Raw genomic sequence first — 25,289 nt, 5'->3', positions numbered from 1 at the left:
AGGTATTTTCCAAAGGTTCTGTAAAGAACATAGATTGTATATATTCTCTTTCCCTCCCTCTCTATCTAAATATAGTGTATATAATAAATACACAAATTCTCACTACCTGTGTCTTCACTGCTATCACAAATTCTTGCCTAAAATTGGCAATTGTGGAAGGTGATGGGAATATGGGGGGGGTTCATTATGTATTCTCTCTACTTTTCTGTAAATTTGGAAATTTCATAGTACAGGGTTTAAAAATGTAGTGCCTACTTACACAAAATCCTCTCCCAGGGTTTATACTGTAAAAGTTATAAAATGGTCCCAATTCTCTAGGAATATACAATTTAGGACATATGATGCTGATGTGGATTTACATATAGAAAATACACCAAGAATAAATGAATAGTGGATAAACAGAGAGAGAGTAAAAGTGAGTCTGTTTTTGCCACTCATTCATCTCATCATGGTTATCTCCTTTCTCCTCTTTCTACTTTGACCTCTCTCAAACTTTGACCACTCTCCCTTCCCCATCTGTTATCTGAGAACCAATAAGCCCTGCCAGTTTCCCCACTGTGGTTTCTCTCAGGGTCATCACTTTCCATTTTCACAGCCACTAGTCATTTTATGCCTAGATGGCTGCAAAGACATCTTAGTTGTAATCCTTAATCTCTGGTTTCACTTGACTTAAAAATTCATCTTGAAGCCTGACGTCAAGTTCAACTTCCTAATAAAGAAGTTATAATTTCTCTATTTTAGGAATATAAGGCACACTCTTCTCATAGTCTTTCAACACAGCCCTCCTGCTCAGAGGCCATTCCTGTTATTGATCCCTCAGGAAACTCATCCATGCATTTTGCTGTCTCCTTGTCTTTGCTCACTCTTCTGCACCATCTTACACTGCCATAAATCTTTATTTATTATAAATACTTACATGAGTATTTACTGAATAGCTTCAAGATCTACTTCTTCCTCCATAACTGTCCTATTTGACCGTCCTCTGAATTACTTCAGTATGTATGAGTGTCATCTGACCCACAAAACCTTTGTGGGGATAAGTGATCTAGTCTCTCATTCAGGGTTCTCAACCCTGGCTGCATGTCAGAATTGCTGGAGAAGTTAACAAAAAATCCAGCCTAGGACAATTAAATCAGAATGTCTGGGGGTAAAGCATAGACATTAGGGAAAAAGATGTCTTTTATACCAGTTATTTTTATTTTATTTCTTATTTTTTTTAACATCTTTATTGGAGTATAATAACTTTACAATGGTGTGTTAGTTTCTGCTTTATAACAAAGTGAATCAGTTATACATATACATATATCCCCATATCTCTTCCCTCCTGCGTCTCCCTCCCTCCCATCCTCCCTATCCCACCCCTCTAGGTGGTCACAAAGCACCGAGCTGATCTCCCTGTGCTATGAGGCTGCTTCCCACCAGCTATCTATTTTACATTTGGTAGTGTATATATGTCCATGCCACTCTCTCACTTTGTCCCAGCTTACCCTTCCCCCTCCCCGTGTCCTCAAGTCCATTCTCTAGTAGGTCTGCGTCTTTATTTCCATCCTGCCCCTAGGTTCTTCATGACCATTTTTTTTTCTCTTAGATTCCATATGTATGTGTTAGCATATGGTATTTGTTTTTCTCTTTCTGACTTACTTCACTCTGTATGACAGACTCTAGGTCCATCCACCTCACTACAAATAACTCAATTTCGTTTCTTTATATGGCTGAGTAATATTCCACTGTATATATGTGCCACATCTTTATCCATACCTCAGTTGACAGACACTTAGGTTGCTTCCATGTCCTGGCTATTGTAAATAGAGCTGCAATAAACATTGTGGTACCTGACTCTTTTTGAATTATGGTTTTCTCAGGGTATATGCTCAGTAGTGGGACTGCTGGGTCGTAAGGTAGTTCTATTTTTAGTTTTTTAAGGAACCTCCATACTGTTCTCCATAGTGGCTGTATCAAGTTACATTCCCACCAACAGTGCAACAGGGTTCCCTTTTCTCCACATCCTCTCCAGCATTTATTGTTTGTAGATTTTTTTTTTTTTCAAACATCTTTATTGAAGTATAATTGCCTTACAATAGTGTGTTAGCATCTGCTTTATAACAAAGTGAATCTGTTATACATATACAATATGTTCCCATTTCTCTTCCCTCTTGCATCTCCCTCCCTCCCACCCTCCCCATCCCACCCCTCTAGGTGGTCACAAAGCACCGAGCTGATCTCCCTGTGCTATGCGGCTGCTTCCCACTAGCTATCTATTTTACATTTGGTAGTGTATATATGTCCATGACACTCTCTTACCCTGTCACATCTCACCCCACCCCCTCCCCATATCCTCAAGTCCATTCTCTAGTAGGTCTGTGTCTTTATTCCCGTCTTGCCACTAGGTTCTTCATGGCCTTTTTTTTTTTTTTTTTTCCCTTAGATTCCATATATATGTGTTAGCATACTGTATTTGTTTTTCTCTTTCTGACTTACTTCACTCTGTATGACAGACTCTAACTCCATCCACCTCATTACAAATACCTCCATTTCATTTCTTTTTATGGCTGAGTAATATTCCATTGTATATATGTGCCACATCTTCTTTATCCATTCATCTGTCGATGGACATTTAGGTTGCTTCCATGTCCTGGCTATTGTAAATAGAGCTGCAATGAACATTTTGGTACATGACTCTTTTTGACCTATGGTTTTCTCAGGGTATATGCCCAGTAGTGGGATTGCTGGGTCGTATGGTAGTTCTATTTGTAGTTTTTTAAGGAACCTCCATACTGGTCTCCATAGTGGCTGTATCAATTTACATTCCCACCAACAGTGCAAGAGTGTTCCCTTTCCTCCACACCCTCTCCAGCATTTATTGTTTCTAGATTTTTTGATGATGGCCATTCTGACCGGTGTGAGATGATATCTCATTGTAGTTTTGATTTGCATTTCTCTAATGATTAATGATGTTGAGCATTCTTTCATGTGTCTGTAGGCCATCTGTATATCTTCTTTGGAGAAATGTCTATTTAGATCTTCTGCCCATTTTTGGATTGGGTTGTTCGTTTTTTTGTTATTGAGCTGCATGAGCTGCTTGTAAATCTTGGAGATTAATCCTTTGTCAGTTGCTTCATTTGCAAATATTTTCTCCCATTCTGAGGGTTGTCTTTTGGTCTTGTTTATGGTTTCCTTTGCTGTGCAAAAGCTTTTCAGTTTCATTAGGTCCCATTTGTTTATTTGTGTACTTATTTCCATTTCTCTGGGAGCTGGGTCAAAAAGAATCTTGCTGTGATGTATGTCATAGAGTGTTCTGCCTATGTTTTCCTCTAAGAGTTTGATAGTGTCTGCCCTTACACTTAGGTCTTTAATCCATTTTGAGTTTATTTTTGTGCATGGTGTCAGGGAGTGTTCTAATTTCATACTTTTACATGTTCCTGTCCAATTTTCCCAGCACCACTTATTGAAGAGGCTGTCTTTTCTCCACTGTATATGCTTGCCTCCTTTATCAAAGATAAGTTGACCATATGTGTGTGGGTTTATCTCTGGGCTTTCTATCCTGTTCCATTGATCTATATTTCTGTTTTTGTGCCAATACCAAACTGTCTTGATTACTGAAGCTTTGTAATATAGTCTGAAGTCAGGGAGCCTGATTCCCCCAGCTCCATTTTTCGTTCTCAAGATTGCTTTGGCTATTCGGGGTCTTTTGTGTTTCCATACAAATTGTGAAATTTTTTGTTCTAGTTCTGTGAAAAATGCCAGTGGTAGTTTGATAGGGATTGCATTGAATCTGTAGATTGCTTTGGGTAGTAGAGACATTTTCACAATGTTGATTCTTCCAATCCAGGAACATGGTATATCTCTCCATCTATTTGTATCATCTTTAATTTCTTTCATCAGTGTCTTATAATTTTCTGCATACAGGTCTTTTGTCTCCTTAGGTAGGTTTATTCCTAGATATTTTATTCTTTTTGTTGCAATGGTAAATGGGAGTGTTTTCTTAATTTCACTTTCAGATTTTTCGTCATTAGTGTATAGAAATGCAAGAGATTTCTGTGCATTAATTTTGTATCCTGCTACTTTACCAAATTCATTGATTAGCTCTAGGAGTTTTCTGGTAGCATCTTTAGGATTCTCTATGTATAGTATCATGTCATCTGCAAATAGTGACAGCTTTACTTCTTCTTTTCCGATTTGGATTCCTTTTATTTCTTTGTCTTCTCTGATTGCTGTGGCTAGGACTTCCAGAACTATGTTGAATAATAGTGGTGAGAGTGGGCAACCTTGTCTTGTTCCTGATCTTAGTGGAAATGGTTTCAGTTTTTCACCATTGAGGACAATGTTGGCTGTGGGTTTGTCATATATGGCCTTTATTATGTTGAGGAAAGTTCCCTCTATGCCTACTTTCTGCAGGGCTTTTATCATAAATGGGTGTTGAATTTTGTCAAAAGCTTTCTCTGCATCTATTGAGATGATCATATGGTTTTTCTCCTTCAATTTGTTAATATGGTGTATCACATTGATTGATTTGCGTATATTGAAGAATCCTTGCATTCCTGGGATAAACCCCACTTGATCATGGTGTATGATCCTTTTAATGTGCTGTTGGATTCTGTTTGCTAGTATTTTGTTGAGGATTTTTGCATCTATGTTCATCAGTGATATTGGCCTGTAGTTTTCTTTCTTTGTGACATCTTTGTCTGGTTTTGGTATCAGGGTGATGGTGGCCTCGTAGAATGAGTTTGGGAGTGTTCCTCCCTCTGCAATATTTTGGAAGAGTTTGAGAAGGATAGGTGTTAGCTCTTCTCTAAATGTTTGATAGAATTCGCCTGTGAAGCCATCTGGTCCTGGGCTTTTGTTTGTTGGAAGGTTTTTAATCACAGTTTCAATTTCAGTGCTTGTGATTGGTCTGTTCATATTTTCTATTTCTTCCTGGTTCAGTCTCGGCAGTTTGTGCATTTCTAAGAATCTGTCCATTTCTTCCAGGTTGTCCATTTTATTGGCATAGAGTTGCTTGTAGTAATCTCTCATGATCTTTTGTATTTCTGCAGTGTCAGTGGTTACTTCTCCTTTTTCATTTCTAATTCTATTGATCTGAGTCTTCTCCCTTTTTCTCTTGATGAGTCTGGCTAATGGTTTATCAATTTTGTTTATCTTCTCAAAGAACCAGCTTTTAGTTTCATTGATTTTTGCTATTGTTTCCTTCATTTCTTTTTCATTTATTTCTGACCTGATCTTTATCATTTCTTTCCTTCTGCTGGCTTTGGGGTTTTTTTGTTCTTCTTTCTCTAATTGCTTTAGGTGCAAGGTTAGGTTGTTTATTCGAGATGTTTCCTGTTTCTTGAGGTAGGCTTGTATTGCTATAAACTTCCCTCTTAGCACTGCTTTTGCTGTGTCCCATAGGTTTTGGGTCGTCGTGTCTCCATTGTCATTTGTTTCTAGGTATTTTTTGATTTCCCCTTTGATTTCTTCAGTAATCACTTCGTTATTAAGTAATGTATTGTGTAGCCTCCATGTGTTTGTATTTTTTACAGATCTTTTCCTGTAATTGATATCTAGTCTCATAGCATTGTGGTCGGAAAAGATACTTGATACGATTTCAATTTTCTTAAATCTACCAAGGCTTGATTTGTGACCCAAGATATGATCTATCCTGGAGAATGTTCCATGAGCACTTGAGAAAAATGTGTATTCTGTTGTTTTTGGGTGGAATGTCCTATAAATATCAATTAAGTCCATATTGTTTAATGTATCATTTAAAGCTTGTGTTTCCTTATTTATTTTCATTTTGGATGATCTGTCCATTGGTGAAAGTGGGGTGTTAAAGTCCCCTACTATGATTGTGTTGCTGTCAATTTCCCCTTTCATGGCTGTTAGTATTTGCCTTATGTATTGAGGTGCTCCTATGTTGGGTGCATAAATATTTACAATTGTTATACCTTCCTCTTGGATCGATCCCTTGATCATTATATAGTGTCCTTCTTTGTCTCTTGTAATAGTCTTTATTTTAAAGTCTATTTTGTCTGATATGAGAATTGCTACTCCAGCTTTCTTTTGATTTCCATTTGCATGGAATATCTTTTTCCATCCCCTCACTTTCAGTCTGTATGTGTCCCTAGTTCTGAAGTGGGTCTCTTGTAGACAGCGTATGTATGGGTCTTGTTTTTGTATCCATTCAGCCAGCCTGTGTCTTTTGGTGGGAGCATTTAATCCATTTACATTCAAGGTAATTATCGATATGTATGTTCCTATTCCCATTTTCTTAAATGTATTGGGTTTGTTATTGTAGGTGTTTTCCTTCTCTTGTGTTTCTTGCCTAGAGCATTTCCTTTAGCATTTGTTGTAAAGCTGGTTTGGTGGTGCTGAACTCTCTCAGCTTTTGCTTGTCTGTAAAGGTTTTAATTTCTCCATCGAATCTGAATGAGATCCTTGCTGGGTAGAGTAATCTTGGTTGTAGGATTTTCTCCTTCATCACTTTAAGTATATCCTGCCACTCCCTTCTGGCTTGCAGAGTTTCTGCTGAGAGATCAGATGTTAACCTTATGGGGATTCCCTTGTGTGTTATTTGTTTTTTTTCCCTTGCTGCCTTTAATATGTTTTCCTTATATTTAATTTTTGACAGTTTGATTAATATGTGTCTTGGCGTGTTCCTCCTTGGGTTTATCCTGTATGGGACTCTCTGTGCTTCCAGGACTTGATTAACTATTTCCTTTCCCATATTAGGGAAGTTTTCAACTATAATCTCTTCAAAAATTTTCTCAGTCCCTTTCTTTTTCTCTTCTTCTTCTGGTACCCCTATAATTCGAATGTTGGCACGTTTAATGTTGTCCCAGAGGTCCCTGAGACTGTCCTCAGTTCTTTTCATTCTTTTTTCTTTATCCTGCTCTGTAGTAGTTATTTCCACCATTTTATCTTCCAGGTCACTTATCCTTTCTTCTGCCTCAGTTATTCTACTATTGATCCCATCTAGAGTATTTTTAATTTCATTTATTGTGTTTTTCATCATTGCTTGGTTCCTCTTTAGTTCTTCTACATCCTTGTTAAATGTTTCTTGCATTTTGTCTATTCTATTTCCAAGATTTTGGATCATCCTTACTATCATTATTCTGAATTCTTTTTCAGGTAGACTACCTATTTCCTCTTCATTTGTTAAGTCCAGTGTGTTTTGAGCCTGCTCCTTCATCTGCTGTGTGTTTTTCTGTCGTCTCATTTTGCCTATCTTACTGTGTTTGGGGTCTCCTTTTCACAGGCTGCAGGTTCGTAGTTCCCGTTGTTTTTGGTATCTGTCCCCAGCGGCTAAGGTTGGTTCAGTGGGTTGTGTAGGCTTCCTGGTGGAGGGAACTAGTGCCTGAGTTCTGGTGGATGAGGCTAGATCTTGTCTTTCTGGTGGGCACGTCCACGTCTGGTGGTGTATTTTGTGGTGTCTGTGGCCTTATTATGATTTTAGGCAGCCTCTCTGCCAATGGATGGGGTTGTGTTCCTGTCTAGCTAGTTGTTTGGCATAGGATGTCCAGCACTGTAGCTTGCTGGTCGTTGAGTGAAGCTGGGTCTTGGTGTTGAGATGGAGATCTCTGGGAGATTTTTGCCGTTTGGTATTACGTGGAGCTGGGAGGTCTCTTGTGGACCAGTGTTCTGAAGTTGGCTCTCCCACCTCAGAGGCACGGCCCTGATGCCTGGCTGGAGCACCAAGAGCCTTTCGTCCACACGGCTGCTGAGCTCCCTGGAGCCGCTGCCCGCTCGCTGCCTCGGGCGGTGGGGGGACGTCCCCTCGGGTCCCGGTCCTCGTTCAGCAGCTTTGCGTCACGAGCTTTCAGACTCTGAGCACTTTTTTTAAACCAAACTGGGTCCCGAAACCAACCGGAGTCGGCCTACGCCCGACTTAGAACTGTAGATTTTTTGATGATGGCCATTCTGACCGGTGTGAGATGATATCTCATTGTAGTTTTGATTTGCATTTCTCTAAGGAATAATGATGTTGAGCATGCTTTCATGTGTTTGTTGGCAATCTGTATATCTTCTTTGGAGAAGTGTCTGTTTAGGTCTTCTGCCAATTTTTGGATTGGGTTGTTTGTTGTTTTTGATATTGAGCTGCATGAGCTGCTTGTAAATTTTGGAGATTAATCCTCTGTCAGTTGCTTCATTTGCAAATATTTTCTCCCATTCTGTGGGCTGTCTTTTTGTCTTGTTTATGGTTTCCTTTGCTGTGAAAACGTTTTAGGTTTCATTAGGTCCCATTTGTTCATTTTTGTTTTTACTTCCATTTCTCTGGGAGGTGGGTCAGAAAGGATCTTGCTGTGGTTTACGTCATGGAGTGTTCTGCCTCTGTTTTCCTCTAAGAGTTTAATAGTGTCTGGCCTTACATTTAGGTCTTTAATCCATTTTGAGTTTATTTTTGTGTATGGTGTTAGGGAGTGTTCTAATTTCATTATTTTACATGTAGCTGTCCAGTTTTCCCAGCACCACTTATTGAAGAGGCTGTCTTTTCTCCACTGTATATTCTTGCCTCCTTTATCAAAGATAAGGTGACCATATGTGCGTGGGTTTCTCTCTGGGCTTTCTATCCTGTTCCATGGATCTATATTTCGGTTTTTGTGCCAGTACCATACCGTCTTGATTACTATAGCTTTGTAGCCTAGTCTGATATCATAGAGCCTGATTCCTCTAGCTCCGTTTTTCTATCTCAAGATTGCTTTGGCTATTCGGGGTCTTTTGTGTTTCCATACAAATTGTGAGATTTTTTTGTTCTAGTTCTGTGAAAAATGCCAGTGGTAGTTTGATAGGGATTGCACTGAATCTGTAGATTGCTTTGGGTAATACAGTCATTTTCACAATGTTGATTCTTCCAATCCAAGAACATGGTATATCTCTCCATCTATTTGTATCATCTTTAATTTCTTTCATCAGTGTCTTATAGTTTTCTGCATACAGGTCTTTTGTCTCCTTAGGTAGGTTTATTCCTAGATATTTTATTCTTTTGGTTGCAATGGTAAATGGGACTGTTTTCTTAATTTCACTTCCAGATTTTTCATCATTAGTGTATAGGAATGCAAGAGATTTCTGTGCATTAATTTTGTATCCTGATACATTACCCAATTCATTGATTAGCTCTAGAAGTTTTCTGGTAGCATCTATAGGATTCTCTATGTATAGCATCATGTCATCTACAAACAGTGACAGCTTTACCTCTTCTTTTCCGATTTGGGTACCTTTTATTTTTTTTTCTTCTCTGATTGCTGTGGCTAAAACTTCCAAAACTATGTTGAATAATAGTGGTGAGAGTGGGCAACCTTGTCTTATTCCTGATCTTAGTGGAAATGGTTTCAGTTTTTCACCATTGAGGATGATGTTGGCTGTGGGTTTGTCATATATGGCCTTTATTAGGTTGGGGTAAGCTCCCTCTATGCCTACTTTCTGGAGGGTTTTTACCATAAATGGGTATTGAATTTTGTCAAAAGCTTTCTCTGCATCTATTGAGATGATCATATGGTTTTTCTCCATCAATTTGTTAATATGGTGTATCACGTTGATTGATTTGCATATATTGAAGAATCCTTGCATTCCTGGGATAAACCCCACTTGATCATAATGTACGATCCTTTTAATGTGCTGCTGGATTCTGTTTGCTAGTATTTTGTTGAGGATTTTTGCATCTATGTTCATCAGTGATATTGGTCTGTAGTTTTCTTTCTTTGTGACATCTTTGTCTGGTTTTGGTATCAGAGTGATGGTGGCCTTGTAGAATGAGTTTGGGAGTGTTCCTCCCTCTGCTATATTTTGGAAGAGTTTGAGGATAGGTGTTAGCTCTTCTCTAAATGTTTGATAGAATTCGCCTGTGAAGCCATCTGGTCCTGGGCTTTCGTTTGTTGGAAGATTTTTAATCACAGTTTCAATTTCAGTGCTTGTGATTGGTCTGTTCATATTTTCTATTTCTTTCTGGTTCAGTCTCAGAAGGTTGTGCTTTTGTAAGAATTTGTCCATTTCTTCCAGGTTGTCCATTTTATTGGCATAGAGTTGCTTGTAGTAATCTCTCATGATCCTTTGTATTTCTGGAGTGTCAGTTGTTACTTCTCCTTTTTCATTTCTAATTCTATTGATTTGAGTCTTCTCCCTTTTCTTCTTGATGAGTCTGGCTAGTGGTTTATCAATTTTGTTCATCTTCTCAAAGAACCAGCTTTTAGTTTTATTGATCTTTGCTATCGTTTCCTTCATTTCTTTTTCATTTATTTCTGATCTGATCTTTATGATTTCTTTCCTTCTGCTACCTTTGGGGTTTTTTTGTTCTTCTTTCTCTAATTGCTTTAGGTGTAAGGTTAGGTTGTTTATTTGAGATGTTTCTTGTTTCTTAATGTAGGATTGTATTGCTATAAACTTCCCCCTTAGAACTGCTTTTCTGCATCCCATAGGTTTTGGGTTGTTGTGTTTTCACTGTCATTTGTTTCTACGTATTTTTTGATTTCCTCTTTGATTTCTTCAGTGATCTCTTGGTTATTAAGTAGTGTATTGTTTAGCTTCCATCTGTTTGTATTTTTTACAGATTTTTTCCTGTAATTGATATCTAGTCTCATAGCGTAGTGGTCGGAGGAGATACTTGATACGATTTCAATTTTCTTACATTTACCAAGGCTTGATTTGTGACCCAAGATAAGATCCTGGGGAATGTTCCATGAGCACTTGAGAAGAAAGTGTATTCTGTTGTTTTTGGATGGAATGTCCTATAAATATCAATTAAGTCCATCTTGTTTAATGTATCATTTAAAGCTTGTGTTTCCTTATTTATTTTCATTTTGGATGATCTGTCCATTGGTGAAAGTGGGGTGTTAAAGTCCCCTACTATGGTTGTGTTACTGTCGATTTCCCCTTTTATGGCTGTTTAGCATTTGCCTTATGTGTTGAGGTGCTCCTATGTTGGGTGCATAAATATTTACAATTGTTATATCTTCTTCTTGGATTGATCCCTCGATCATTATGTAGTGTCCTTCTTTGTCTCTTGTAATAGTCTTTGTTTTAAAGTCTATTTTGTCTGATATGAGAATTGCTACTCCAGCTTTCTTTGATTTCCGTTTGCATGGAGTATCTTTTTCCATCCCCTCACTTTCAGTCTGTATGTGTCCCTAGGTCTGAAGTGGGTCTCTTGTAGACAGCATATATACGGGTCTTGTTTTTGTTTCCATTCAACCAGTCTGTGTCTTTTGGTTGGAGCATTTAATCCATTTACATTTAAGGTAGTTATTGATATGTATGTTCCTATTCCCATTTTCTTTATTGTTGTGGGTTTGTTATTGTAGGTCTTTTCCTTCTCTTGTGTTTCCTGCCTAGAGAAGTTCCTTTAGCATTTGTTGTAAAGCTGGTTTGGTGGTCCTGAATTCTCTTAGCTTTTGCTTGTCTGTAAAGGTTTTAATTTCTCCTTCGAATCTGAATGAGATCCTTGCTTGGTAGAGTAATCTTCGTTGTAGGGTTTTCCTCTTCATCACTTTAAATATATCCTGCCACTCCCTTCTGGCTTGGAGTTTCTGCTGTAAGATCAGCTGTTAACCTTATGGGGATTCACTTGTATGTTATTTGGTGTTTTTCCCTTGCTGCTTTTAATATTTTTTCTTTGTATTTAATTTTTGATAGTTTAATATGTGTCTTGGTGTGTTTCTCCTTGGATTTATCCTGTATGGGACTCTCTGTGCTTCCTGGACTTGATTGATTATTTGCTTTCCCATATTAGGGAAGTTTTCAACTCTAATCTCTTGAAATATTTTCTCAGTCCCTTTCTTTTTCTCTTCTTCTGGGACCCCTATAATTCGAATGTTGGTGCGTTTAATGTTGTCCCAGAGGTCTCTGAGACTGTCCTCAATTGTCTTCATTTTTTTTTCTTTATTCTTCTCTGCAGTAGTTATTTCCACTATTTTATCTTCCAGGTCACTTATCCGTTCTTCTGCCTCTGTTATTCTGCTATTGATCCCTTCTAGAGAATTTTAAATTTCATTTATTGTGTTGTTCATCACTGTTTGTTTGCTCTTTAGTTCTTCTAGGTCCTTGTTAAACGTTTCTTGTATTTTCTCCATTCTATTTCCAGGATTTTGGATCATCTTTAGTATCATTACTCTGAATTCTTTTTCATGTAGACTGCCTATTTCCTCTTCATTTGTTAGGTCTGGTGGGCTTTTATCTTGCTCCTTCATGTGCTGTGTGTTTCTCTGTCTTCTCCTTTTGCTTAACTTACTGTGTTTGAGGTCTCCTTTTCGCAGGCTGCAGGTTCGTAGTTCCCATTGTTCTTGGTGTCTGCCCCCAGTGGTAAGGTTTGTTGAGTGGGTTGTGTAGGCTTCCTGGTGGAGGGGACCAGTGCCTGTGGTCTGGTGAATGAGGCTGGATCTTGTCTTTCTGGTGGGCAGGTCCACGTCTAGTGGTGTGTTTTGGGGTGTCTGTGGCCTTATTATGATTTTAGGCAGCCTCTCTGCTCATGGGTGGGGTTGTGTTCCTGTCTTGCTAGTTGTTTGGCATAGGGTGTCCAGCACTGGAGCTTGCTGGTCGTTGAGTGTAGCTGGGTCTTGGCGTTGAGATGGAGATCTCTGGGAGATTTTCGCCGTTTGATATTACGTGGAGCTGGGAGGTCTCTTGTGTACCAATGCCCTGAACTTGGGTCTCCCACCTCAGAGGCACAGCCCTGACACCTGGCTGGAGAACCAAGAGCGTGTCATCCACATGGCTCAGAATAAAAGGGAGAAAAAAAAGAAAGAAAGAAAGAGGAAGATAAAATAAAATAAAATAATGTTATTAAATTAAAAAATAAAAAATTATTAAAAAATTTTTTAAAAAGTAATTAAAAAAAAAGAAAGAAGAGAGCAACCAAACCAAAAAACAAATCCACCAATGATAACAAGCGCTAAAAACTATACAAAAAAAAAAAAAAAGAAAAAAAGAAGAAAAACAAACCCTAGAGAGAACCCTACGACAAATGGTAAAAGCAAAGCTATACAGACAAAATCACAGAGAGAAGCATACACATACACACTCACAAAAAGAGAAAAAGGGAAAAAATATATATATATTGTTGCTCCCAAAGTCCACCTCCTCAATTTGGGATGACTTGTTGTCTATTCAGGTATTCCACAGATGCAGGGTACATCAAGTTGATTATGGAGATTTAATCCGCTGCTTCTGAGGCTGCTGGGAGGGATTTCCCTTTCTCTTCTTTGTTCGCACAGCTCCTGGGGTTCAACCCCGCCTCTGCGTGTAGGTCGCCTGAGGGCGTCTGTTCTTCGCTCAGACAGGATGGGGTTAAAGGAGCAGCTGATCTGGGGGCTCTGGCTCACTCAGGCCGGTGGGAGGGAGGGGTACAGATGTGGGGTGAGCCTGCGGCGGCAGAGGCCAGCGTGATGTTGCACCAGCCTGAGGCGTGCTGTGTGTTCTCCCAGGGAAGTTGTCCCTGGATCATGGGACCCTGGAAGTGGTGGCTGCACAGGCTCCCGGGGCGGGGGGGAGGTGTGGATAGTGACCTGTGCTTGCACACAGGCTTCTTGGTGGCTGCAGCAGCAGCCTTAGCGTCTCAGGCCCATCTCTAGTGTCCGCGCTGATAGCCGCGGCTCGCGCCCGTCTCTGGAGCTTGTTTAGGCGGCACTCTTAATCCCGTCTGCCAACGCACCAGGAAACAAAGAGGGAAGAAAAAGTCTCTTGCCTCTTCGGCAGTTCCAGACCTTTTCTCGGACTCCCTCCCGGCTAGCTGTGGTGCAGTAGCCCCCTTCAGGCTGTGTTCATGCAGCCAACCGCAGTCCTCTCCCTGGGATCCGACCTCCGAAGCCCGAGCCTCAGCTCCCAGCCCCCGCCCGCCCCGGCGGGTGAGCAGAGAAGCCTCTCGGGCTGGTGAGTGCTGGTCGGCACCGATCCTCTGTGTGGGAATCTCTCTGCTTTGTCCTCCGCACCCCGTTGCTGCTCTCTCCTCCGTGGCTCCGAAGCTTCCCCCCTCCGCCACCCGCAGTCTCCGCCCATGAAGGGGCTCCCTGGTGTGTAGAAACCTTTCCTCTTTCACAGCTCCCTCCCACTGGTGCAGGTCCTGTCCCTATTCTTTTGTCTCTGTTTTTTTTTGCCCTACCCAGGTATGTGGGGAGTTTCTTGCCTTTTGGGAGGTCTGAGGTCTTCTGCCAGCGTTCAGTAGGTGTTCTGTAGGAGTTGTTCCACATGTGGATGTATTTCTGATGTATTTGTGGGGAGGAAGGTGATCTCCACATCTTACTCTTCCGCCATCTTCTCTCCTTCTTTTCTATATCAGTTATTTTTTAAATGTCCCAAGTGATTCTAACATACAGGAAGTTGAGGACCACTCACCTGAATAACAGGTTTCTTGATTTGTAAGTACTATTCATTCATTTGGTCAATAGCTATGGGTATCTATTATAAAGGTAGAAAACTGGCAGCCCTGGCATATTTTGTCTTTGGCCCACAGAGTGTTTTCAAAAAATTTTAGAGTTTAGACAATACTTTAAAATTGGGAGACTTATCGTAAACATTGGGATACCAAGGTCCTCTTGAAAAGAATGAAAGATCTGGCAAGCCTGGGCCTGTGTTCTTGCAAGACAAAACTTGGCTAGAACTGAACTGCAGGTGCCCCTTCTAGACTGAAAAGGAGAATCCACTTTGCTGTAGTTCTCACCACTCCCTACAGCTCTCTCACAGAGGCTGAGTGTCAATTGCCATGTATTGTATCATTTGCATAGCTGTTAGTATTACTGTTTTAATACTAGAGAACAACTTCTTTGAAGCACTATATCATGCCTCTCCCCTAACCGCCCCCCTCCACTCCCAATAGGGCTCACTGTAGAAGTAGAAAATGTTTCTCTGGGTCAAATATCCAGGCATCCAGCCCTCTCTACTCATTTATGTTTTCTGACTGGCTTCTGTGGTAATATGAGTTTGCAGACCCTGGCCTAATATATGGCAAGCACTGTGTTAGATGCTAGGGATATAGAAGAATGAGGTTCAGTGCCATTTTGGAGGAAGTCACGCTTAATTGGGGAATGCAGACATATTAATTAAAAAGTACTGCAAAAAAAAAAAAAGAAAGAAAAAAAAAAGCCATCAAAAGAGGAGAACAATGCTTGTTAGAATAGAAGATGTGGCATTTGAGTTGGATCTAGAAAGATGAATTGGGAGTTTTTTCCAGGCAGAAAGGCAAAGAAGCCATTTTAGGCCAACAAAACAGCAATCCCAAAATACAAACATATGAAAGCCCAGAGAGTGGTCAGAAATTAACACATGGGAAATGAGAGAAAGGGTCTGGAGATGAAACTGTGGAGTAAGTGTGGAATAGAGGAGGTTGGCTTTGTGTGAGTTCCCAAGGGTTTTTTCATTTTGTCTTTAACATAGTGGGAAAGGCATTAAAAGTCTTTAATCAAAGAGTGACACGATCACATTTCTATTTCTATTATCAGAAAGAGAAATCTGACAGCAATGTGAAGATTAACTGGGAGGGTGAGGTGAGTGACAGTGGGGACCTGAACAATGAAAGTAGCAATAGGTTCAGATTTGAGAGACGTTTGGGAGGTATAACTGGCAGGGCGTGGAAGCATATAGGAAAAGGAGAGAAAGAACCCAGGATGTTTGACTTATCGTGTAAAAATCGAGAAGATATTTTAGTTGGTAGAAGAGAAATTTAAAATAATGACTTATCACTGACTTGAGTTGATGTTAAAGTGACTTAATATTTAACCTCAAGCTATAAAGCATTGTCACAAGGCTGTTCCACCCCCCCCCCCACCCCTTTTTGGTCTTACAAATAAACATGCTTATAATTTAGATACTTGAGTACATACCTGATTCTGCTGAACTTAGAGGATGACCTCCAAATTTTATTTCAGTTTGGCAGAGTTTAGTCATGTTTAGCAGCTGTGTGACTTGTGGAACATCTGTCGTGAGTTGGCAGCTTCGTGGAATGATGTCTGTAGGTTCATCTGTTGGAAAGGGAACACCATATCCAGTTGGAAATAAAGACTACCATTCATTCTCCAAATGTAAGCCATTTCTGCCAAATGGACATATCTTATAAATGAAACTGATTAAATTAAAACATTTTAGAGCGTAACTTTGGATGAGTTACTCAACCTTACAGGCTTGGTTTTCTCATCTGTAAAATGAGCATGATAATTTTAATGTTCACTTTCTAGGACTGTAGAAAGGATTAAATGAGATAGAGTACTTAACATATGGAACAGGTTCAGAGACTTCTGCAATAAATGAGAGCACTGACTGGAAACATTTTATATTTGTTTTTTAATACTAGAGTGGTACTCGAAAGAAGAACTAGCTAGGTATGCTCCAAGAAAGGTTTCTGGGAGTACACTGGCTCATTTATACAAGATCGATAAGTACAATGACATTACCGAATAAGCACCTAGAGCCATTATATGAGTCAATTTTTAAACTTTTTATTTTGAAATAATTTTAGACTTACAGAAAAGTTACAAAAATAGTACAGAGTTCCAATATACCCTTTACGCAGCTTCCCCTAATGTTAACATCCTACCTTCAAATACTTTCAAAGAAAAAAATAGTTTAATTAAAATAGTATTTTCATTATTATAGTTTGTATTTCCAATGAGATTTAATATTGTTCATATATGTTTATATGGATATTTAAGTTTTCATTATAGTAGATTTTCTATTCATGTTCTTAACCCATTTTACTTTTAGAGCATTTTAAAAAGTTATTTATATGATCTATTTTGTGGCAAAGATATTAAGCTTTGTCATATGTAGCAAGTAGGAATTAAGTTGCTATTAGCATTCCAAAAAGCAATTTTATTGTGTGCATCAAAAGCCTTAAAAATGTCCATGGCATTTTACTCAGTAATTTCACTTTATGAATCTATTCTAAAGTAAGCAAATCAGAAACTCAGATGAAGATCTATGTAAATAAGTGTTTATAATTTCTGAAAAATGAAGCAACTGGAATTTTCAGTAAAGAGTCACAGAAAATCGTATTTATGAAGATAGCTTGATGATATAGGAAAGGCTCAAGATAGGAAGTTAAATGAAAGTAACGTATCCAAAACTCTATCTCAACTTAACGATTTTAGAAAATTGTTAAATAAAATGTATGAATGGCAAAAGGACTAGAAGGAAATATACCAAAATGTAAAATAACTTTTCACGATTAGCTTAAGCATAGTTTTTATTTTCTTCTTAGAATAATTTGTGTTTAATTTTTATTAGGAAAGAGTTTCTATTTTTAGAATCTAGTGGAAAAATTTGGTGTGTGTATATGTGAATGTGAGTAGTAAGAAAAATTCAACCAAATTCATCCCTCAAAAACATCCTTAGGTATGTATAAACTCTAACCATGTATATAAAGGCAAATGATGTTAGATTTTTGTACATCCAAGCCATGGCAATTCCCTAATTAGATCTTAATGTCCTAATCTTGAAAAGGAAAATGAATCATTTAGCTAAAAACTTAAATGCTTATCAGCAGTGTCATGGTTTCTAAGTATCCTAATGCTCCAGTAATTACAAATGCCACTGGGTTTACAAATCTTAGTTTTCAGGTATTCTTTGTCCATTCATTTCTTATTTGTCATCGACATTTAGTAAAGTAATTGAGTAAATGAATTCTCAAAATAGAAAACTTTTGGAAAATAAGTAGACTAACTCCAGATGTATATCTGACATGTCATTTCAGACTTCTCTGAGGTAGAAAAAGATAATTTCCACATCAATGCCAATATTGATAAACTAAGATTTTATATTAATAGAGGAAGAGAATTCTGTAGGCTAATAAGATTCTGAATCCTATGAAGAGAAATCATGGAAATTTTAGCTCATAGGGCTTGTGTGGATATATAATGCCATATAAAGTTTTAACTGTATCCAAAAGAAAAGCTGAGTTTCCAACTAACAAGGGACAGACAGCAAATTCTGGTAACCAAAACTCCATAAGCTTTTATGAAAGATAGAACAAGGCAGAGATTATTACAAAACTCTAATCTGAATCCTACAGGAACGTGGTTGACATGCAAATCAGATTTCGCATTAAAAGGCTCAAATCCCCTCTGCAATGTTTTTCCTTTCTCTGTATCTACTCTCTCTTTGCTCTCAGAACGTCTCACTATCTATTGGATTATTCATTGAGGAAAACTGTGGGCAGTATAAAACCTGCAATAAAAGAAGAAATTCAAGAAAAAAAACTACTAATTTACTATTTTAAAATACAGCCTAATCATTCAGCAACTACTGACTGTCAAACTTTGAGACTTTGTAGAGAAAGTCTCATTTGTGAGAAAGAGGAAAGGGGCCTTAGTTTCATTTTTGCGATCCCAAACTATGAAGGAGCTTTAAACCTGGTAGTTGGATGTTCTGATAGACCTAAATAGAACTTAACTCATCTCCCCACTAAACAGCCCCCTTCTCCCGGCCCAATTACCAGGTTATGTTATTTTATTTTTTAAGCATTTACAGCTTAATTTAAAAATAAGGATTAATTCTGAAAACAGCATAGATCCTACATAAAAATTAAATCGTGCTGAACTGTGAGTATTAGAGGGCATGGTCTGCCTGTATCATTCATTTACTCATTTTATCATTCAGTAAATACTTATTGAGCCTCTACTATGTGCCAAGCACTCATCTAGTGGCTGGGAATGCAGTGGTGAGCCAGAGTGACTCTGTGTCAGCCTTACTGAAGCTTATACCTAGCAGAGAATATGAAACAAGTTATACCACAAATATTTAAATTACAATTGTGTTAAGTGCTCTGAAAGAAAAGTTCAAGATGTTATAAAAGAAGCAATGGGGGAATCCAACATCACAGGGTGTTAGGGAAAGAGACATTTAAGCTGAGTCATAAAGGATAAGTAGTTATTCAGGTAGAGGAAACAGCTTTTGAAGACTCTGAAGGCAGAAAGACTTTGGAGCATTCTAGGAAGTGGAAGAAAGATAGTTCTGCCAAACAGAATAGTAAGAGAATCCCAATGATATCTTTACTACAACACCTGGTTCAAAGGGGGTGCTTAATAAATGGTCATGAACAAAAGCCCCTTTTAAACAGCCAACCTAGATTAAATGCAGCTGTCCAGTCTTGCATTTTTCTTCTCTGATTGTTCTTTGTTCAGCTATATCCTGAAAAGTACTGCATGCACATTTTATTTGGATAGCACATCTTTCTCCCCAGAGGGCAAATAACAAATCAAGCTGGCAATCAGATACTAAGGGACCAAGGCCTGTCTGCCTTGTTCTTTCAGACAAGTTCTATCTTCGGGAAGGAACTGTGTATGGATACGTGCAGACTGCTTGATTAACATCTGAAAAATGATACAATCGAATTTAAACTGCTTTTGCTAACACATCTGAAAGAACATAATGTTGGCTGGAATGGTTAGTTCAGAATGGCAATGGTACATGAAGGAGAAAGCTATGAGAAAGCTGACAGATTTGCTCATGTAGCATCCAAACACAACCAGATGGTAGTTTTTGTTGATGTCTTTGCTCCCAGTATGAGATAATATATTATTGCAATGTTTGAGTGACTTTTTAACCCTGTTCTCCTTTCTTTGGCCATAAAGTCATAATAAAATGAACCATTCTATAGATGTTTAATACCCTTGATGAAGATCTTAACTAGCTTTAAAAATTAAGTCCTCAATTTAAATACATATATACAGCACTTTATGCATTAAAAACCATCATCCCCATTTTACTGGGGGGAAATGCCTTATAAAATAGTGAGATTTATAGACCTGTTTCCACTTAAGGCTACTCATAATTCATTGCAGTTTAACTAAGTACCAATTTTGTAATAGTTCACTGATCCTGGACTCAACTATATTCATCTTACCTATCTGCAGTGCCTAGCACAGTGCCTTACTTATATCAAATCTCACCTCTCTGAAACACCAGTGAGAGCCAAGCAGAAAACATAAAAGTTTCTAACTGCCAGGATAGCAGTTTGTTTTTGTTTGGGCTGCTATAACAGAATACTGCAGACTGAGTGGCTTATAAATAACAAATTTATTTCTCATAGTTCTAGGAGCTGAGAAGCCCAAGATCAAGGCACCAGCAGACCTGATGTCCGATGAGGGTCCTATTCCTGGCTCCTAGATGGCTTCCTGCTAAAACCTCACCTGGTGGAAAGGGAGAGGGAGCTTTCTGGGATCTCTTTTATTAGGGCACATATAAATTCTAGGGGGACACATTTAATCTATAACAATTTTGGTACAAAGTTGGTTCATTTTTTGCTTGTTCATTCATTCACTTAGCATATAACTATCAGATTTTCTCTGGGCCTGGCATGGATTCAAATCCCTGCTTTATGGAGTTTACTGTATAAGTGCGGAAAGATTTTTAAGAAGCAGTATATCATTGTGGTTAAAAGCACAGGTTCTGGAGCAAGGCATCCTGGGTTCACATTCTGGCTTTAGCAAGTGGTTGTGTGATCCTAGCATTGTAATTTACCTTGCTGTGCCCTGCTCTCCTTATCTGTGAAACATGGATATAAAAATAACACTTTCCTCATAGGGTTACTGTGATGATTAAATGAGCTTAATGTATACAAGAGGATAAGAATAGTGCCTGGTACATAGCAAGTGCTATATAAATGTTTACTATTAATAATAGACAAATACTTATGTAAATTATTTCATTACAATGGTGACAAAACCAGCACATCTTAGTATGTGTGTTTTTGTTTTGTTTTTAATAATAAAAGGTTTTGATGTTTAAAGGAACTACACAAAAACTTGGCTATCTTGAATGAATCACTCCATTGAAGCTTTTTTTAAAAAAATGAGGAGAAATTCATTTTAACATAAAATTAAGCATTTTAAGATAAAAGATTCAGTGGCATATAGTATACTTACAATGTACTTACCCATTAACCCATATCTCCCCATTCTCTCTGGTCCCCCGTCCGTGGCAGCCACAAATCTACAATCTTGTCTCTATGGATTTATCTATTCTGGATATTTCATATAAATGGAATCAAACAATATGTGTCCTTTTGTGTCTGTGTGAATAGTACTTAACAAATTTTGTTAAACCATTCATCCACTGATGGACATGTGGGCTGTTTCCACATTTTGGTTATCATAGATAATGCTGTTATAAACATGCATGTACACGTTTTCCATTTTGTGGGGTATATACTTAGGAGTGGAACTGCAGGGTCAAATGGCAATTCTGTGTTTAACTTTTTAAGGAACTGCCAAAATGTTTTCCACACTGGGACAACAATTCTGCATTCCCATCAGCAATGTATGAAGGTTCCAATTTCTTTCCACACTTGCTAACACTTACTTTCCATTAAAAAATTATAGCCGTCTTAGTGGGTGTAAAGTGGTAACTCACTGTGGTTTTAATTTGTATTTCCCTAATGACCAATGATGTTTAGCATCTTATGTTTGTTGCCTGACATTTGTATTATCTTCTTTTGTATATCTCTTTTGGAGATATATTTAAGTCTTTTGACCATGTTAAAAAATTGGGTTGTCATTTTGTTGTTGTGTTATATATTCCAGATACTAGAATACATCAGAATATATATATATACACTCTATTTAAGAACCAGAATATATATTCTATCAGATATATGATTTACAAATATTTTCTCCCATTCTGTAGGCTGTCTTTTCACTTTCTTGATAATGTCATTTGATATACAAAATTTTTAATTTTGGTAAAGTATAATTTATCTATTTTGAAAATTTTGTTGCTATGCTTTTGGTATCATATCTAAGAATCTATTGTCAAAACCAAGGTCATGAAGATTTATCTCTATTTTTTTCCAAGACTTTAATGGTTTAACCTCTTACATTTAAGTCACTGATCCATTTTGAGTCAATTTTTATATATTGTGTGAAGTAGGGTTCCAACTTCATTCTTTTGGACGTGGATACGTAACTGTCCCAGAACCGTTTGTTGAAGAGACTATTCTCTCCCCATTGAACGCTCTTGGCATCCTTGTCAAAATCAGATGTATAAATTTATTTCTGGACTTAACTCTGTTCCATTGGTCTATATGTCAGTCCTAACAGCAAACTCCTTTGATTTCTGTAACACTGAGGTAAGTTTTGAAATTGAGAAGTGTGACTCCTACAACTTTTTTCTTCTTTTTCAAGAATTTTTGGGTATTCAGGTCCTCTTGCAATGCCATATGAGTTTGAGGATTAGTTTTTCCATTTCTGCAAAAAAGGCCATTGAAATGTTGAGATTGAATTTAATCTCTAGATCTTTTTAGGTAATATTGAAAATCTTAACAATATCATGTCTTCCAATGCATGAATGTGTGATATCTTTCCATTTATGTAGGTCTTCTTTAATTTCTTTTAGCAATGTTTCATAGTTTTCAGTGTACACGTCCTTACGTCCTTGATTAAATCTATTCCTAGGTATTTAATTATTTGGATGGTATTGTAAAATGAAATTGTTGTCCTTAGAAGTTTTGAGAAATAATGTTTTATTATAAATAATATTGATAATACTTAATTATAAAATATGTATTTTAATCAGAATAATTGAGTCTTGATATACAGATATTCATGACCCATTTCTGTGGGATCTACTGTTGGCTGCTGGGCACCTCTGCTATGCTGAGATCTTATCCCCTTTACTTCCCCTGGGGTGGTTTGCTAGGCAAGGGTATTTTGAGTTCAGCTCCTCTTTGGGAAGGAGTGGGAATGTAGCCTTAAACTGACAAGATTCGGATATGATGTGCACTCACCTGACCTGGAGGTGAGCAAAGAGGTGGGAAAAAACTCAAGAATGTTAATTATTTAAAACACTAAATCATTGCACTTATTGTGGAATGTAAACTTGTGTAGCACTGAGGAAAGGACAGTCAGAGGCTTGGTGTCGAGTTCCACCTTCTGTACCCTCGGCCAAGATGCCTCATTTCCATGGGCCTTGTTTTCCTTATCTGTATAATTAAGACATTGGATTAGATAATCTCTAGGGCCTTTTCCTGATCAATGAGTCTATCAAGGCAAGACATCAGAGGATCTCTAGGGCCCTTTCCTGATCAATGAGTCTACCAAGGAAAGACAACAGTATTTCTAATTTTTTCTGTGGCCTCTGAACGGATGATTTTCTTCACATTGCTAGACACCCAATAAAGGTTTATTGTATAGAGATAGTAAATGAATGGATAATTGAACAAACAATTAGCTAGCCCTTACTTCATTAATTCATCAAACATTTATGACAGGTTACTGGTGCCAGCTCATGTGCTAGAGATAAAAATGTGGAGATCCAAAAAAAAAAAAAAACAGTGGAGATCTAGTCTATGCCCTCAAAGTGCTCTCAGTCTTAAATCATAGTTTTAATTCTTCTCTTCTTGCATTTCTAAACACAGAACACATACTCCCCAGTCCTGATCTTTTAGAGAGAACAATGAACTGGGCAGACTGGGGAGTCAGGAGATGTGTAAAACTGTCATTGGCATAGCATAAGTTCGTGCTTAATGGGTCATCACTTGTTCTCTTCTCTCATCTCTTCTCTTTTCTCTCCTTTGTCTTTCTCTTATCTATCTACACATATATTGTATTTTTTAAAAAATGCAGAATGATACAAGTTAATCAATAATTCAGTCATGCAAATGCCAGTCCATGTCCCCTTGGGAACCATAAAAGTAATAAACTAAATTGAATTAGCATGCTTTACTACTTGTCCAGCGAAAGTCATTCCTCTGGGCAACTAAAAAACTGGTTAATTGTCATTTTAGGGTTCCAATAACTCACTTTCTATTATATCCCACTGTGTAACAGAGAACAGCAAGGGAATTAGGCAACATTTCCTAGCTTCGGTGAGTTTGAGAGGTCCTAGAGTGAAATGGTAGCAGTTTAAATAAGCCAAGGACCACACAGTACTGAGCTTAAGTACGCATTTAATATAATATTTTAAAACTGAACCTGAGAATGGAATGTAAGAAACACATAAAAAAGTTTCCTTGGATAAAAGTCTCAACACTATGACTGACTAATCTGTTTCTGCAGAATAGAATGACTCCTCTCTTTCAGTAAGAAAGACAAAGGGACATTCATCACTTATTGTAATACAGATACCCTCAACACAGCCAGTTACCAAATCCTCTAGTTCTTATTACGTGACATCGCTTGTATATTTCCTTTTAAAATTTTCCCTCTTTTCTATCCTTCCATGAGAGGCAGTGTGCTGTAGTAATTAAGAGTATAAATTCTGGAGTCCGACTGCCAGGGTTTAAATCCTGCCTCTACTACTTAGCAGTTATGTGACACTGGGCACATATCCTGATCTCTCTGTGCCTCAGTTTCCCTATCTATAAAATGGGGATAGTAGTACTATCCGTCTTGTAGAGTTGTTATAAACATTAATGTAATCTAAGTTCATGTATGTAAAGTGCTTATAACAGCCACTGCTTCTATCATCATCATCATCACGATTATTACTTCTGCTGCCAACCTCCTTGACCAGGGACACTCAGTTTGCCCCATACTGTATAATCCTTTGTCCTTTTTTATCTAACTGTCTTCAGAATGAACTCTTAAATTGTTAACTTTTCTAGTGTCTATAATTACACAGTGAACTCTGAGGACAGGAGCCTGTTCTACATTTTTATGTCACCCAAAGTATGAAGCCTAATAATGCAATATTATATTACACCATACCTCCCACCTCTGCCATGTACCATACTGAACTCCCCGTTCCTTGAACACATCGGATCCTTTCATAATGCTAGGCCTTTATACATATATGCTCTTTCCTCTGCCTGAAATGCTTTATCTTCTCATTGTCCACTTTCATAACCTGGAAAATTTGTTTTTATTTTAGCAGGCAGCTTGGAAAGTTTATTTCTCTAGGTAACTATAGACCAGACACTGGTATATAGATAGATACTGATCCACGAAGTCATATTCACTGGTCTGTGGTGAAAATGTGAGCCTTTATTCTGAAATTTAGAACTTCTCACGTGTGTATGTGTAAATGTCCTTGCATTTAGTGAAACAATCAGAATAACTGTAGCTTTTCTTATTTGTTTGCCTGTTTTAATGCACTGATTTGGCAAATTCAAAAGTTGTCATCACTGTGCTAGTCCTCAAGTTTTTCTTAACCTGACAGATCTGTGAAATCCAAGCGCCCCACCAAGTGGCTCTCTCCAGTAAATGGTCAGTGCTCCAGCCTCTTCCCTCACTGTCTGTCAAGCCCCTTAGACAAATTTCCACCAGGTCGTATAAATTACACATACATGTAAGTTTCCCTGTGAGACCCTGAGCTCCTTGAAGCAGGGGCTGTGCTCATCCCAGTGCCTGATGTGTAGAAGGCAGACAAATGTTTAGCATCTACACACTATATTATAGTTTATG

The 25,289-nt window shown here is 38.1% G+C and overlaps 1 protein-coding gene across 19 annotated transcripts in view; it reads right to left on the bottom strand.

The window, feature by feature from the left end:
• CFAP20DC (CFAP20 domain containing) overlaps positions 1-25,289 on the bottom strand; it is a 271,882-nt gene that overhangs the window by 116,005 nt on the left and 130,588 nt on the right. For 18 of the 19 annotated variants that reach the window (XM_007192357.2, XM_007192356.2, XM_007192358.3 and 15 more), the window contains one exon: positions 15,777-15,914. In XM_007192357.2, the coding sequence (XP_007192419.2) occupies positions 15,777-15,914 (138 nt within the window). Of the gene's footprint in view, positions 1-11,238; positions 12,646-15,776; positions 15,915-25,289 lie in introns of those variants that run through there. The other variant, XM_057555131.1, reaches the window with a different exon arrangement.

This window comes from Balaenoptera acutorostrata, chromosome 10 (assembly GCF_949987535.1).
Source record: "Balaenoptera acutorostrata chromosome 10, mBalAcu1.1, whole genome shotgun sequence".
In the NCBI taxonomy this organism is placed as follows: Eukaryota; Metazoa; Chordata; class Mammalia; order Artiodactyla; family Balaenopteridae; genus Balaenoptera; species Balaenoptera acutorostrata.
This window is presented reverse-complemented; position numbering and strand designations above follow the sequence as displayed.